Here is a 14,240-nt window from a genome sequence, read left to right on the forward strand (position 1 = left end):
TCTGTTAAGTCGCTCTATTCTAAGCTAGTTGGTGGCGCTCCTACCAGTCGTTTTGCCAAAGTTTGGAAGGCCCGTATTCCCCCTAAGATAAAAATTTTCTTGTGGCATGCCTTTCGAGGCCGGCTGCCCTCGGCTGATCAGATTCGTAAGAGAAACGGGTCGGGTTCCCAGTTTTGTGCTCTGTGTGGTGAGGTAGAGGACTCGGATCATATCTTTTTTCACTGTCACCTGGCTAAGCTTATTTGGAGTTGTGTGCGGGACTGGCTTCATGTGTCCTGGGCCCCTGCCTCCTTTGCTGAGTTGCGCAGACTGGCATCCAACCTTTTCGGTGTTTCTAGACGGATCTTTTGGGTGGGCTTGGGGGCTTTATGCTGGTCTCTGTGGACTACTAGGAACAAATTTACTATCGAGCACGTGTTTCCGGCTAAACCGGCTGACTGCTTATTTAAATCGTGTGCTTTCCTGCAGCAGTGGAAATCATTGACTAAAGCCGATGACCAAGAGGCGCTATCTATGCTGATCGACAAAATCCGGACCACGGCGTCTCAGTTATGCAGACAAGAGCACGTTGATTGAGGGATTCTTTTGGGCCTGAGTCTTTAGCTTAGTTGGTTCTTTCTAATCTGGCCTGCGTGCCGTGTACTAGCGTGGGAGCCATGTACCATGACTTTATTCGCGTTGTCCTGCCCAACGTTGGGGCCTGGGTGTGTTTGATACGTTTCGGTGTTGTTCTTGCTACCTGCCTCATGGCTTTATCTATAAAGTCGGGCGTATGCTTTTCCTCTAAAAAGTGACATAACATATAAGAGAGAAAAAAACTAAAAATAATAATTACACGAATCTTAATGTATGATCTCAGAGATATAGCATCAACTGAGACTTCGTTTATTAGCAATGGACTGTTCAGGATGTGATCAAATCGAACTGAAAACAAGGTCATCCGATGCCTTATCTTAACAAGACAGTGTAGGCCTTAGCAAGAAGATGAGCCCTAATCCCAACAGAATTCCTTATCCAGTCTCTAGTCCGTCGGTGATTAGTTTCTCCGATCCGCATCCACGGGCATCATATGCCTATATATACGCTCTCTTGCTGGTAGTACATCCGAAGTTTCGGTACGTACACATTGTTCTGATCTGTTCAACTCTGTTCCATTCACGATGGCGAGAGCACTCCTGGAGTCCTCGGGCGGCGCGGCGGCAGCGGCGTGGGGCTTCCTGCCGCCGTGGCTCGCGGCGCTCGGCATGGTAGTGGCGTCGGTCTGGGTCGTCTCGTTCGCGGTGTTCCTCTGCGGCCGCAGCAGCTCGCACGACGACGTCGACGTCCCCAAGAGGAAACCCGCCGCTGCTGCCACGGCGGTGAAGGCTAGCAGGCCGGCGAGCGTCGCGCCCACCAAGGTGAGGTCGTCGAGGTCCGGGGGCTCGGCGGTTGGCGCGACGGGGTTGCATGGAGCCGCGTACGCCTCCGGTGGATGCCATGGCCACGGACACGGCCACGGCGGCGGTGGTGGCGGCGGCGGCTGCGGTGGAGGAGGAGGTGGTGGTGGTGGCGGCGGCGGTGGCTGCGGCGGAGGCGGCGGCGGAGGCTGCTGAAGTTGGCGGGTTGATTCATTCGGTCTTGTGTTGGCATGCATGCACGGCGTAGTAATGGCTGCATGCATGCGTGGTCATCTTAGTTAAGTCAGTCTAGTGGTGTTAATTTCAGGATTATGTGTGTTACGACCATGGTGTTCTTTTAGCGATACAACCATTGTGTTGGTTAGCTGCGGATCAGTGTTTCGATTAGTACGTCTTCCTAGATTATCTCCTTCGGAGAGTTATTTGTTCTTGATTTTCTTATTTCAGCGCCTCGAATGTCGACGACAAAATGTAATTCAACAAATGTGTTTGTTGTTATGAATGTTTTTTGTTGCGTGAAAGGTATGTTCGCGGTAGTTGGCCAAGATTCTAGTTTATTTGAATCTTCTACTATAATCTAGTACTCTCTCTGTAAAGAAACATAGTAATCTAAATGCTCTTATATTTATTTACAGTAGTGCTCTAAACGCTCTTATGTTTCTTACAGAGGAAGTAGTAATATTTATTCTTCTCATTCTCAACGCAGATTCATCGGATGATCACATCAACGTAATTAGATGTAGAAAAAATTTCATTTAGATATAGTCTAATCTAATCATTCTTTTTTCATGAATACGCCGAAGTTTACCATTCTATTAATAAAGGGTAGAAAGTACAGGGTGGCGTTGTAGTGATGTGTAAGGTAGAGGGGGAGAGGGGGGGGGGGGGCTCAGCTCCATACAATTAGGGTGTCCAGTTACAGGAATTAATTGTGCCTAGCCTTCTAGCACCGACACCCTAATCTTTCTTCTCGTCATAGAACGGTCATGTCAGACTTAGACATACAAAAACCAACCATAGACAACATAGGAGAACCAAAGTCTTCATGAAGAATAGGCTAGCCCATCTTTTAAAGTGAGATTGACTACCGAAACCAAGCAGAAGTGACCTTGTCAAATGTGTTTGGCGTGCACCGGGTTATCTCAAACCAAACACACCCTGAAACTCTAGAACAACGGTGTTAAGGTGTTCTTTTTGTTAACATACCGTTCAACTTAGAAATGTTTGACCTATTAAAAATGCTAAAAGGACTTGTATTTTGGATTGGAAAAGTGCTAGTCATTTTCTTCTTGTCCGGGGATATCTCACCACCTCTTTTGTAAGCCCTCACAACTGAATATGGCCATTGATTTGATTAACTTCTAGCTCCATCACTAGCAATACGGGATATATAAATCGATACATTCTTTGTGGGTTAAATGTTGAACCTTTTATCTAACCTTCGTCAAGCTAAAGTTTTCATAGATTAGCCATTGGTGTTCTGTATATTATTATACAAAAAGGTCGAGTGCTATGGCAGAGCAATATTTTTACTCCGCTCCAAACATATTATTCTAGCTTGCACATCTTTTTTTCTATGGTGTATTCGGTTGAGGAAATGAGGTGGAATGTAAATGAATGCTTCAAATTTTGGGAATATTTAGGTGTTTGGTTGTGGTAGTACAATTGAACAAGTTCGGATTGGGCGAGTTGTTTCTCTCGAAAGTTCTTATGAAAAGGTATTGCAAAGAACTTTTCAGAGAAATGACTGTACATGGTTGTATGGATTGGAATGAACATCAATTAGGTGTTTTTGGATGACTTGTATAGTTGTGTGCATTGAATATTGATACCTTATGAAAACAACATTGTAAAGTTTCTGATATGTAATATCGTATATTTGTTACGCTTGTGAGTGTACATTATCAATTGTTTTTGTGCTGCAAATGCAAATAGAACGCCGCTGAACATTTGAATAACATGTTGCTAAGAACACAAAGAGCTATGATGATTGAGACTATACACCATATACATATAAGAGGTAATCTCATCATTCATGTGCAACACATGGGCTAAGATATGTTCCATTTCATCTCTCCAACCAAACGCTAAAACAAACCATTTAAATCCCTTATACCGACTCCAACGAAACACAAGCATGTGGTACCAAGCCGGTATGCCTTGAATGGAAAGTCATGGTTCCATTCCAACTTGGTATTGGTTCCGTTCTTGCATCTAGGGAGTCAAAAAAATGGAATGGAATAATTTCGCTTTGGTGTTAGGCTAGAGAGATGGAATCGGACGAATTTGATTCAGATCACCTATAGGAATGGTGAGTTTACCCCCATATACACATGATGGGTAATCTGGACAAGTATAGTTCTTTGCATTTTGTGGAAACATGTTATTCAAATTTTCCACAACATTTCATTTGTATTTGTAGCATAACATGTTTTTCAATACCTTTTCATAAGATAGTAGTAATGAGCATATACAACACACGTCACCCAAAACCAACCAAGTTCATTATAGCCCATACAATCATGAATTGGTGCAACATACAGAGAGAATCTTTACAAAGCTTGTGTTTGGATCGGTTGGATCACCCACTTCTTCCTCGGTGCCGATGCCAGTGATTTTGATGTAGTTTGCAATGTATATATTTCACTTGAGTTACCCGCTCAATTTCAACTAACAATGCATGAGGACGAAGTTTCTCTTCTCCACCTTCAAGAAGAAGTTGCACGCACGGAAGGGCTGCAAATAAAAACATTGTTAACAAGTCGTATATCCGGCCAATTGACCAACACATAGAGCATATCTGGCCAAATCACCAACACATATAACAACTTGCTTTCTCGGTGATTTGCGCACCACTTGGCCACCGACCGATTAGTTGTTTCAAATAGCCGCAATACTTGCTCATGGCCTCTTGGATGGTGTACCATCGATTGTTGAGCAACTTTGTCTCATGATTGCAGATGAGTTAGTTGCCATAGGGCTCGAACTTCTTGTGCTCATGGAACCAAGTACTAATGTTGGCCCCAAATGTTGTGCGCTTTCATTCTCCATGGACCAGATCGATGCTAATGGCCAACCACGCATCGCACAACAACTCGTCCTCCCGCATGTTGAAGCTTTCTCCTCTACCCTCTTCTTTGGATCGGCCGCAAATTCGTCTGGATCAAGGTCGTCGTCGTCGTTGTCCTGCTCCGACTGGCGGTGTACGTGCCAGGCTGCTGGGTGTGCACATCCGGATCCGAGTCATCCACATGCCCGTTCTCGAAGCCCTTCGCCTCCCCCTCCGTCGTGCATCATGTCCATCGATCATCTCCTTGTCCGTGTTGTCGTACAAGGCTCGCCCAGTTGGGACATACCCCTAACAGAGAGCAGGCACCGAGCTGCTCCACGACCGGCGTTCCTGACCGGACATGTTGTGGCGATGGAGACTTGAAGAAAAGGAGCGGTGCCACGTTGACGTCGACACAATAAGGCACGTGCCAGAAGGCGGATGTTGAGGACTATCTGCCGAGCTGCTGGGAGGCGTAGAAGTAGGGAGGCTTGTATTGTCTTGGCCATGACGATGTGTGCATGGATGGCGACGGCGGCAAGGCCCGCGTCCCAGGCCTCAACCGCCCCCTGCACCTCATCCGCCGCCACGCCTGCTTCCCCTCTTTTTGAGCAAGGCCTCCTTTGCTTTCCTTTTGGGGCAGTGGGCTTGCGGTGTCACTGAGTTGATTTTTTGGGCGGCCGCCTTCGTCGGACTTCCACCTCCGCCGTCTCCAGCAGTTTTTCATATGGGTCCATGCGACGGGGGCGAAAAAGGGCGAAAATTGAGGTGGAGAGGGGCGAGATGATAGCTAAGAGGGCTGAGAAAGGAAGGTTTTAAGGATCAGCTTTGGAAATGCTCTAATGTTACGACATGGTTCCACCTTCCACATCTAGAATAGAAAGTCTCCTCCGTGGTGGAACCAACTCGTTCCATTCTACGCTCCAACCAAACACGCGGATGACTGTCAAATGTGGAACCGACACCTCACATTTCACCACGTGGGCTCAACCAAACACGGACCTGATTTGTCAATCAAGCACACCCTTAACCAGGAAGAACATATGAACGTGGACCATCTGTGTTTCTGTACATAGTCCTTCTTATATAGAATTATAAAAATTGCTGTGAGGATTTCTCTACTGCTTTCGCCAAAAAGAAGAATGTGCGTTTCGCCGGCGTCTCACCTCCACTTTTTCTCCTGTTCGAGGTTTTCCGTCCCCCAAGCTTCTCCAGCTGCCTCCCCGTGTTTGATTTTGCCTTTCTCAGGAGAGAATTCGGTGCACCTGCGGAGGGAGACGGACGGCAGCCGGTCAAGGTTGAGGACCGGCGCGAGAAAGTCCAGCCCGCTGGCTGCTGCCGGGCCGATGACCACACTCTCCTCACACAGTCGCGCTCCGTGACAAGCCTTCCGTGACGGCCGCTGCAATGCCATGCGCAAAAACAACCATTCATCTCCCTTGCTTAATTGTTAAGTAAACGGCGCTGATCGCCATCGTTTCACGAGCAAGTAAACCAAAACTAAAACTAGCGCGACGACGACGTCAAAAAAGGACCATCTTTTAAGAGGAACGTACAGTAGTATATATTTTTAGAAGTACCACAGATTATATAGAAGGCAGTAATTTCTTTATATTAGAGGTTAATAATAATCCGGTGGCACGCGGTATGTCAGGTCGGTTAGAGCATCTCTAGCAGACCCCGTATAACGCGCGAACCCGTATAATTCCAGCAAGTATACAGGCTCGGCCCAATTTTCTGGCCAGAACAGAACCCGTATACTCGTCCGGACTGTAATTTTTTTCGCGGCCCGCAAACCTTACCCCTGAAGCCGTATAACTAAGGGTTTGCGGGGCAGATACGGGTCGAAACCATATCCCTCCGCCGCCGCGTTTCCCCGCGATTCCCCACTCTCCTCGTCGCATTTCTCGCCGCCGGTGAGCTCAGTTCCGCCTCCAGACGCCGTGTGGGGCCGTATGTGGAGCTCCGACCGCAGCTCTGGCGGGGGCGACGACCCCGAGCGCCAGCGGTGTGTCCGCGCGGACGGCGTGAGGAAGCGCGCGGCCAAGAAGTACACCAACCAAGGCCTCCAGCCGCCGGTGTCGCTCCTCCGTCGCGAGACGGAGGAGTACGACCGCCGGCACGGGCGGACGCCCTCCTCGGCCGCGGGCTCTTCCTTTGCCGCGGGCTCACCTCCGGCGCGGGGGGGAGGGGGGCCTTCCGACGAGGCGCTTCACCCCGTGAAGAGGGAGCCGACGGAGCTCGTCACCGTCAAGCAGGAGCCGGAGGAGGGCGAGCTCGTCGTCGTCGAGCGGGAGCCGGAGGAGATCCCGCGCCGAGGCGTCATCGGTCCCGAAGATTACGTCGGCGACGATGTCGAGGCGGTCGAGGCCGCGGTTGCCGCACGGAGCTTGCGAGAGGAGGAGGAGCGCCGCCGCCGCCGCCGCGACGAGGAGATCGAGGAGCTCCTTTTCAAGCAGGCGGTCGAGGCCAACCTCGCCGCGAAGGACGAGGATGATGAGTGGCGGCGCGTCCGCGAGGAGCAGAAGAAGAAGTACATCAACCTCGCCAGCTCCGACGAGGAGGACTGGCCAACGACTGAGCTCCTGCACCGCGTCGGCCTCGCCACCGAAAGTTTTTTTTGTAAATTATACAGTTTCATATACGGGGTCTACTCTGCAGCGCACGATTTCGTCCCGCGAGACATATCTTTTTCAAACTGTAAACGCGTTATGCGGGTCGACATTATACAGGGTCTGCCAAAGTTGCTCTTAGCTTAGCCCGAACGCCCAACCACCAGGTACGTACTGCTAGCACCAAAGCAATCTTCGGCGTGTCCACGTCGCCGTACTAAATCGTTGCGGCAAGAGCGTCACGGGGCTTGACTTGGCCAGCAATGGCACACTCGATACTGTGTAAATATAATGGTGCGCCATTGATTAGTCCCGCAGAAACGCGAGGATGGATAGGCCCGCCAGTAGGATACGTGAGGCGACGTGGCCTCGCGCGAAAAACTGGACCGGTTCTTCCACGGGGGCGCCCACAGGTTGGGTTGGCACGTAGCCCAGCCGATCGTACCCCTCCGCGCTAAGCAAAACCACCCCCTCCATCCATCCAGTGGCGGCACGCGACCGCGCTTGGACGTCACGTCGTGGCCCGAACCCAACAAAACCCTCCCAATCCCCACCGCCCCCCCTCCCCGGCACGGGGCTATAAAGCGAGCCGGCGCCACCACGGGCCGGATGATAACTGTGACACGCACACACACACTCCACGCTCGCCCAGGAAAACAAGCGGCAAGAAGCAAGTTCAGTTGAGGTTGGAGGTCGAGTGGGATCGGATGGCGTCGGCGCCGGTGGAGTTCCTGGGCGCGCGGGAGGGCGGGGTCGGCGGGGACGCGCTCTACTGCGCCATCATCCTGTGGCTGTCCGTCATGTCGTGGATCATCTTCACCTGCGTCGGCGGCGACGACGGCGGCAGGCGCCGGAGGGGCCGCCGGGACACCAAGGTCTTCGTCGGCGCCGAGCGCCTCTGCGACGGCACCGGGCCCCACTGCAGCGGCGGGTACGGCCTCTGCGGCTCCTGCGTCGACTAGCCTGGCCCTCCAAATCGTTCGTTTGATTGGTTTGTAATCGAGAGCCGAAAGTACTAGTAGTATCATCTATCTATGGTGTGATGCGATGAAGAACTCCTCTCCTCTTCTTCTCCGGGGAGCTCCGTTCTTGTAGCCTGTACATAGTTTCAGCGATCGATGATGATCGACAAGATGAGCAAGTATGATCTGGTAGTAGCATGAGTATCTCCCCTTTGTGAAGACAATAAGAGGGAGCAAGCGTCTGTGAATTTGATCCTGGTTCCCGTTTTGGCTGCAAGAATCCGTCCCGATTTCTTCCTGTTCTTCTCTTTCTCGCTCGATCATGCGCAAATATCTCAATCAAAAGAAGTGCTTTCTCTTCCGAGAGTGGACGATTTGCGTTTGGTCTAGTGCCGCTGCTTTCTGTTGTGGGGAGCATAATTGATTGAGGATAATGGCAGAGATATCATTTTCAAGTGGACTATCTGCACGGGTTGGTTGGGGGGTTGGCCGGATTTAATTTCGGTTAGCAAGGCAAAGGGCTTCTCTGGTAGTGGTGGATCAGGCGGCAGGAATTAATTGCCGTGCAGTGAAATCCGCGGCCGTGTATAGTAAGCTGTGACTGTGACACCCGGGACATGAGCCTATCGTGAGTGTCCAGTTACTACAGAACGTCAGGATGTATATCTGTCCAAAAGATATAAGATGTTTTATATTTTTTTGACTCGGATGTCCGTAGAGTATATTCTAGTATATACTCCCTCTGTAAACTAATATAAGAGTGTTTAGATTACTAAAGTAGTGATCTAAACGCTTTTATATTAGTTTACGGAGGGAGTATTTTAATATCCAAAACATTTGATATTTTTTTAGAAACAAACATCTGATATTTGTGAACAGAGGGAGTTTTTATTGGCTCTCTATGAAGAAGAATTGAAGATAAGCTTGGGCATTCCATTTCTTTTCCCCACAAAAAAAAAAAAAATTGGGCAATCACACTTCTGGCAGAAACTTATGGAGGTAGTAAAAGACATTTTTGCTAGTTATTCTCGTAAGGTAGTTGGAAATGGATCCAGAACTTGTTTTTTTTTAAAGATATCTGGTTTGGAGATAGACTCGTAAGTTGCCAAAAATAAAAAAGAGGTAGACCCATGTGTAAGTTGTTTCCTAAACTGTACGTATGTGCAACCAACTGCTTACTGTTTGTGATGGGGCAAAGCTCTCAGAGGAAAGTGATAAATGGGGTATGGAGACTTACCAAGGCTGGTACGTTCTAGCTGAAATTCTTTATCATTTCTTAAAATATAGATCAATGATTTTTCCATATGCACAAATGTGGTTCCGCTTAAAGATTGGAAGTCTTTATTGGTCGATTATTGGAAAGAGTGTTCGCATGAGAGGTGATTTTTGGAAAATGTGGTTGGGACGGTTCAATAGATTGTTTTTTTATTTGAAACAAAAATAAAAAGTTTGTCTCATTCATTAAACGCCGATATCTACCTAACGTTCGGTGTCGGGATCTCCTAGACCGAACGAATCGCTCGCGCTCGATGGGGGAGCGGATCGAACGATTGTGTTCGATGGGGAAAGAAGCTCCAATGCGAGGCCCCATCCCCCTGCGCCCCGTACCCTCGTCACGATAAAAGTCCTTTGCACAAAAACACGTCCCAGTAACAAAAGTGGGTGAAAAAAGGCCCAGCTTGAACATAGTAAAAAACAGGCCTTAAAGAAAGATAATATACTATGCACAACCTATTTCGGCTAAGAAAACATACAAAACTTGCCGTCCCTTTACAATAAAACAGAATCCATGGTTAAAAAAGATTCAAAATTAATTTGTATATATGAAAAAAGATATAAGTTTGGGCAACCTCACTTCTGGCATAAACTTATGCGGGTACTAAAAGACATTTTTGCTAGTTGTTGTTGTAAGGTAGTTGGGAATGGACGCGGAACTTGTTTTTGGAAGATATCTGGATTGGAGATAGACCCATAAGCTGCCAAAATAAAAAGAGATAGAGCCATGTGTAAGTTGTTTCCAAAATTGTACGTATGTGCAACCATCTGCATGCTGTTTGTGATGGTGCAAGGCTGTCATAAGAAAGTGATAAATGCCTGTGGAGACTGGAGACATAGCAAGCCTGGTGTGTTCTTGGTGAAATTCTTTACCGTTTCTCAAAATATAGATCAATGATTGTTCCATATGTGGATGTTGGATTTCCGCTTCAAGGTGGAAGTCATTATTGGTTGATTATTGAAAAGAGTGTTCGCACGAGAGATAATTTTTAGAAAGTGTGGTTGTGCAGTTCAATAGAACAAGAGTTATACCATGGCATTTTTATTTGGTTACACCATGATAGTTCTGTTGTATGTACCATGAAAAAACAATTATTTAGACCATAGTTATTTTTTCTGTAGGTGGCATGGCAGTTTCAATATTTAGACCATGGCAATTTTTTTGTAGGTAGCATGGCAACTTCAATATTTAGACCATGAGAAAATTTTCAGTTAGACCATGGCAAGTTTTTTATAGGTAGCACGGCAAGTTTCAATATTTATAGAAAATTTTCAATGAGACCTTGGCAAGATTTTTGTAGGTAGCATGGCAATTTCGTTACTTACACCATGGCAAAAAAAATTAGTTAGAGCATGGCGATTTTATTATATACGCCATGGCAATTCTTACTTTTTAAAGTATGAATGACATATTTCTGCCATGTGTCCATGGCAAATTGTAGATAATTTTTTCCCGTGCCACAGTAATTATAAACAATTTATTTTTACTTCTTGATGTGGCAAAATTAGGCATTTTTGCTCCTTCAAAATCATGACAAATTTGTAATCGTATCTTCTTGGTTACATGACAATTATAATGTTTTAATATGGTTTCATACAGTCTCATGGCAATTTCACAATTTTTTGGTTACCAAAACATACATTTTTTGGCCACTTACCGTGCATCTATTATTTTAACATGGAAAATTTGTTTTATTTTTTATTCTAAACACATTTTATTTAATGATCATAGTCCAAATACATTGGGATACAGTTAAGGTCTGAAGGTTCAAGGAGCCCTTTGACGTAAGAGGACTTCTTGAACAACACCTAACCATTTCCTTTACCTCTATCTTCACCCGTGGTTCGTAGAAGTGTTCAAAAATTCTGCATTTAGGCATGAAATAAAAATAGGTAAAGTATTTTTGTTCCAATAACATAAATAATTTATTGCATAATTTCTATAAGAAATCACCTCACAAATATGCATGTATGCAATATTTTTGGTCGTATCCAAGGTAGTCATGTCCTCATCAACTAGAGTGTGCTTAGCGAGGCTATGTGTCTCAATATTAGATTCGCGTCCCTCGAAAATGAAAGTACAAGATGCGAACTGAGCTAAAGTTGATTTGATCTTTCACGATGCTGCCATACAAGCCTCCTGCATCGATTTTGATATTTGTAACAACCTCTTTGGCAGTCTGATGCTATTAACATGGGAAATTTGTTAATGGCATTTTTTTTTGCAAAAAAGTTAACTGGGCCCTGGGCCAACTGGGGTCACGGTAGAATCTATTGGAGCGAACGCTCGAGAAAGGGAGATCCATTCCCCTGATGAAATGTCCCTTTACAAACGTTTCGTTCACTACCCACCTTCCCATCTAACGGTCAAACCCAGTTAGGGTCCTAAATATTTCTCCCTTGCCCTCGAAGAAAAAAAAATCTCCCCACTATGACCCAAAGATTATCCTCGATATTGACGGAGTCGAGGGGAAGGCTAGGAGGCATGAATTTGTTGCGAAAAGCCCTTGCATTTCTAAGAAAAGCTAATAATCAAAATGCACAAACTCTACACAAAAACTACAAAGAAATGAAATGCATAAAATTCCCAAGAAATGTCTTTGAGATAAACATGCCTTAAAACATCTTTGAAAGTAATTTTTTTCATTTGATGGAATTAAACAAACGGAGGTCATGTAAGGATCCAGACCAACGCGACATTATAGTACCGTGTTTCAATATTTCGGTGTCTTTACAATTCTACTAATCAAATATGCCCTCAAACATGCACGTTGGGTTGTAAATTCATCGGACCAATTTTGCACCATGTCAAGCAATTTGATCCTTGTTTAGGGAAAAAACGTTAAAAAAATTACTCTATCTCTGAAACTGAAACAATGTTATTCCTTCGCACTTTTAAAGTGTGATGAAAATTCAGTAAGTATCTAACACCACACACACACGCGCCCAAAATTAATAGCACTAACAAAACCACCATTTCTCCAGAGAAGGGATAATAGCCACCAGCACCCACAAATCCCAACACTAAAACCAGCTCCAGCTGAAACGCATCGTCCCCTTCCTCCCCCCCAATCCCCAATCCCCAGTCCCCTTCCGCTTCCCACCCACAACCCTAGCTCCCCCGAATCCATGGATCCCACCAAATCCAGCACCCCGCCGCCGCCCCCCGTCCTGGGCGCGCCCGTCGGCTACCCGCCGGGGGCGTACCCTCCTCCGCCGGGCGCCCCCGCGGCCGCCTACCCGCCGCAGCTCTACGCGCCGCCGGGCGCCGCCGCCGCCCAGCAGGCCGCGGCGCAGCAGCAGCAGCAGCTGCAGGTGTTCTGGGCGGAGCAGTACCGCGAGATCGAGGCCACCACCGACTTCAAGAACCACAACCTCCCGCTGGCCCGGATCAAGAAGATCATGAAGGCCGACGAGGACGTCCGCATGATCGCCGCCGAGGCCCCCGTCGTCTTCGCCCGCGCCTGCGAGATGTTCATCCTCGAGCTCACCCACCGCGGCTGGGCGCACGCCGAGGAGAACAAGCGCCGCACGCTCCAGAAGTCCGACATTGCGGCCGCCATCGCCCGCACCGAGGTCTTCGACTTCCTCGTGGACATCGTGCCCCGGGACGACGCCAAGGACGCCGAGGCGGCCGCCGCCGCGGCCATGGCCACGGCGGCGGCCGGGATCCCGCGCCCTGCCGCCGGCGTGCCCACCACCGACCCGAGTATGGCGTACTACTATGTCCCCCAGCAGTAATGTATCATCGCTCTAAACTTGCGCATTTCTAGGCGGAGAATGTGTTGTTGTTCTGTGACTGCCCTTGATGCTGTTGTTGCTGCGGCGTAATAAGATTTATGGGCCTCCCCTGAGCTTATGAATTGAGCTGTTTGGTTCTATTATGTATTATGGTAGGATTGTTGTAATGGGGGAGGCCGTATGATTGCTCCAGTAGTGCATGACTAACTGGCCACCCAGTGTAATCTGATAACTATTATCCGGTGCCTCCCATGATTACTATGATAGTGTTTTCGCCGTGCATTAGCATTTTGTTGTTCTATGATAGTGTTGTGCTGTGATTAATCCATATTAGGTTGCAAGGTTCCCCCATGCATGCTTTCAAGCAAGGCTTGTTGTAATTAGGCCTTTGAAGCAATAAGCGGAAGCTTTGAATAAACTGATTGTAATATTTGACTGACATAGAATCTTGCTTCATATTGGTGTGGTAGTAAGATGGTGTGGATAGCTAGTGTTCTCTCATGTTTATTTTCAAGCAAGATTTACTATGAAACATTGAACTAAAAATGCATGGGAGTATGGCTTCCTGCATGCTTTGTATAATATTCGATGACAGGTCTTCAGCTATTTTTCATTTCCTTTTTCTTTTTCATAATCCAGTTGATCAGCTTTGCAAACAACATATTTATTGAAAGGTCATATTTTATACTCCATCCGTCCCAAAATAAGTGTCTCAACTTTATACTAACTTTAGTACAAAAGTTGTACTAAAGTTGAGACACTTATTTTGGGACGGAGGGAGTAACAAGTAGCTTTGCGATATGTTCGCAATTCTAACTGTAAATCTTCAGGGGCACTATTAGTGCAAATAACTGTTTGCTGCAATGGAGAAATTTATAATTGGAAATACATTCTGTATTATCTGAGTTCAAAATCAACTGTTGTAATGTGCTAGTGTGGATATTTTTTGGCATATGGACCACTGAATACTTCACCATTACTTCGGCATCGTTCCATTTTCAGTAAATTAGAGTAGCATGTCCTGTTCCACCAAGTTTGTGCAATCTTGTATGCATAGTATGTTCATATACTGGAGCAATCAAAGTTTGTAATGGGGGAGTAAGCATTACACAATATGCATAGTATGTGACCAACAGTTGTTCAGCTATTTTTGTTTTTGAGAATTTATTTGATTTGTTTTGCGGCTTGATGACCAACATGTTTA

General features: G+C 46.8%; 3 protein-coding genes across 3 annotated transcripts; all 3 read left to right on the forward strand.

Moving 5' to 3' along the window:
* The first annotated feature begins 1,127 nt into the window (after positions 1-1,127).
* On the forward strand, positions 1,128-1,592 carry LOC109757577 (uncharacterized). Its single transcript, XM_020316400.2, has 2 exons — positions 1,128-1,348; positions 1,451-1,592. The coding sequence occupies exons 1-2, from the start codon at positions 1,161-1,163 to the stop codon at positions 1,590-1,592; spliced, it is 330 nt and encodes a 109-aa protein (XP_020171989.1). The 5' UTR covers positions 1,128-1,160.
* Positions 1,593-7,635: 6,043 nt separating this feature from the next.
* Positions 7,636-8,268, forward strand: LOC109757586 (uncharacterized). Its single transcript, XM_020316412.4, has one exon. It carries the CDS (start codon positions 7,766-7,768, stop codon positions 8,018-8,020), a length of 255 nt encoding a protein of 84 aa, XP_020172001.1. The 5' UTR covers positions 7,636-7,765; the 3' UTR covers positions 8,021-8,268.
* A 4,039-nt stretch (positions 8,269-12,307) lies between these two features.
* LOC109757583 (nuclear transcription factor Y subunit C-6) lies at positions 12,308-13,321 on the forward strand. The gene has a single exon (XM_020316409.4). The coding sequence runs from the start codon at positions 12,425-12,427 to the stop codon at positions 13,034-13,036; it is 612 nt and encodes a 203-aa protein (XP_020171998.1). The 5' UTR covers positions 12,308-12,424; the 3' UTR covers positions 13,037-13,321.
* Positions 13,322-14,240: the final 919 nt, after the last annotated feature.

This window comes from Aegilops tauschii, chromosome 5 (genome assembly GCF_002575655.3).
Source record: "Aegilops tauschii subsp. strangulata cultivar AL8/78 chromosome 5, Aet v6.0, whole genome shotgun sequence".
In the NCBI taxonomy this organism is placed as follows: domain Eukaryota; kingdom Viridiplantae; phylum Streptophyta; class Magnoliopsida; order Poales; family Poaceae; genus Aegilops; species Aegilops tauschii.

Coding starts and splice junctions, on each gene's coding strand:
- LOC109757586 (XM_020316412.4), top strand. CDS start 7,766: ATGGCGTCGGCGCCGGTGGAGTTCCTGGGCGCGCGGGAGGGCGGGGTC.
- LOC109757577 (XM_020316400.2), top strand. CDS start 1,161: ATGGCGAGAGCACTCCTGGAGTCCTCGGGCGGCGCGGCGGCAGCGGCG. Junction 1,349..1,450: donor AAGAGGAAACCCGCCGCTGC/TGCCACGGCGGT, acceptor GGGGTTGCATGG/AGCCGCGTACGCCTCCGGTG.
- LOC109757583 (XM_020316409.4), top strand. CDS start 12,425: ATGGATCCCACCAAATCCAGCACCCCGCCGCCGCCCCCCGTCCTGGGC.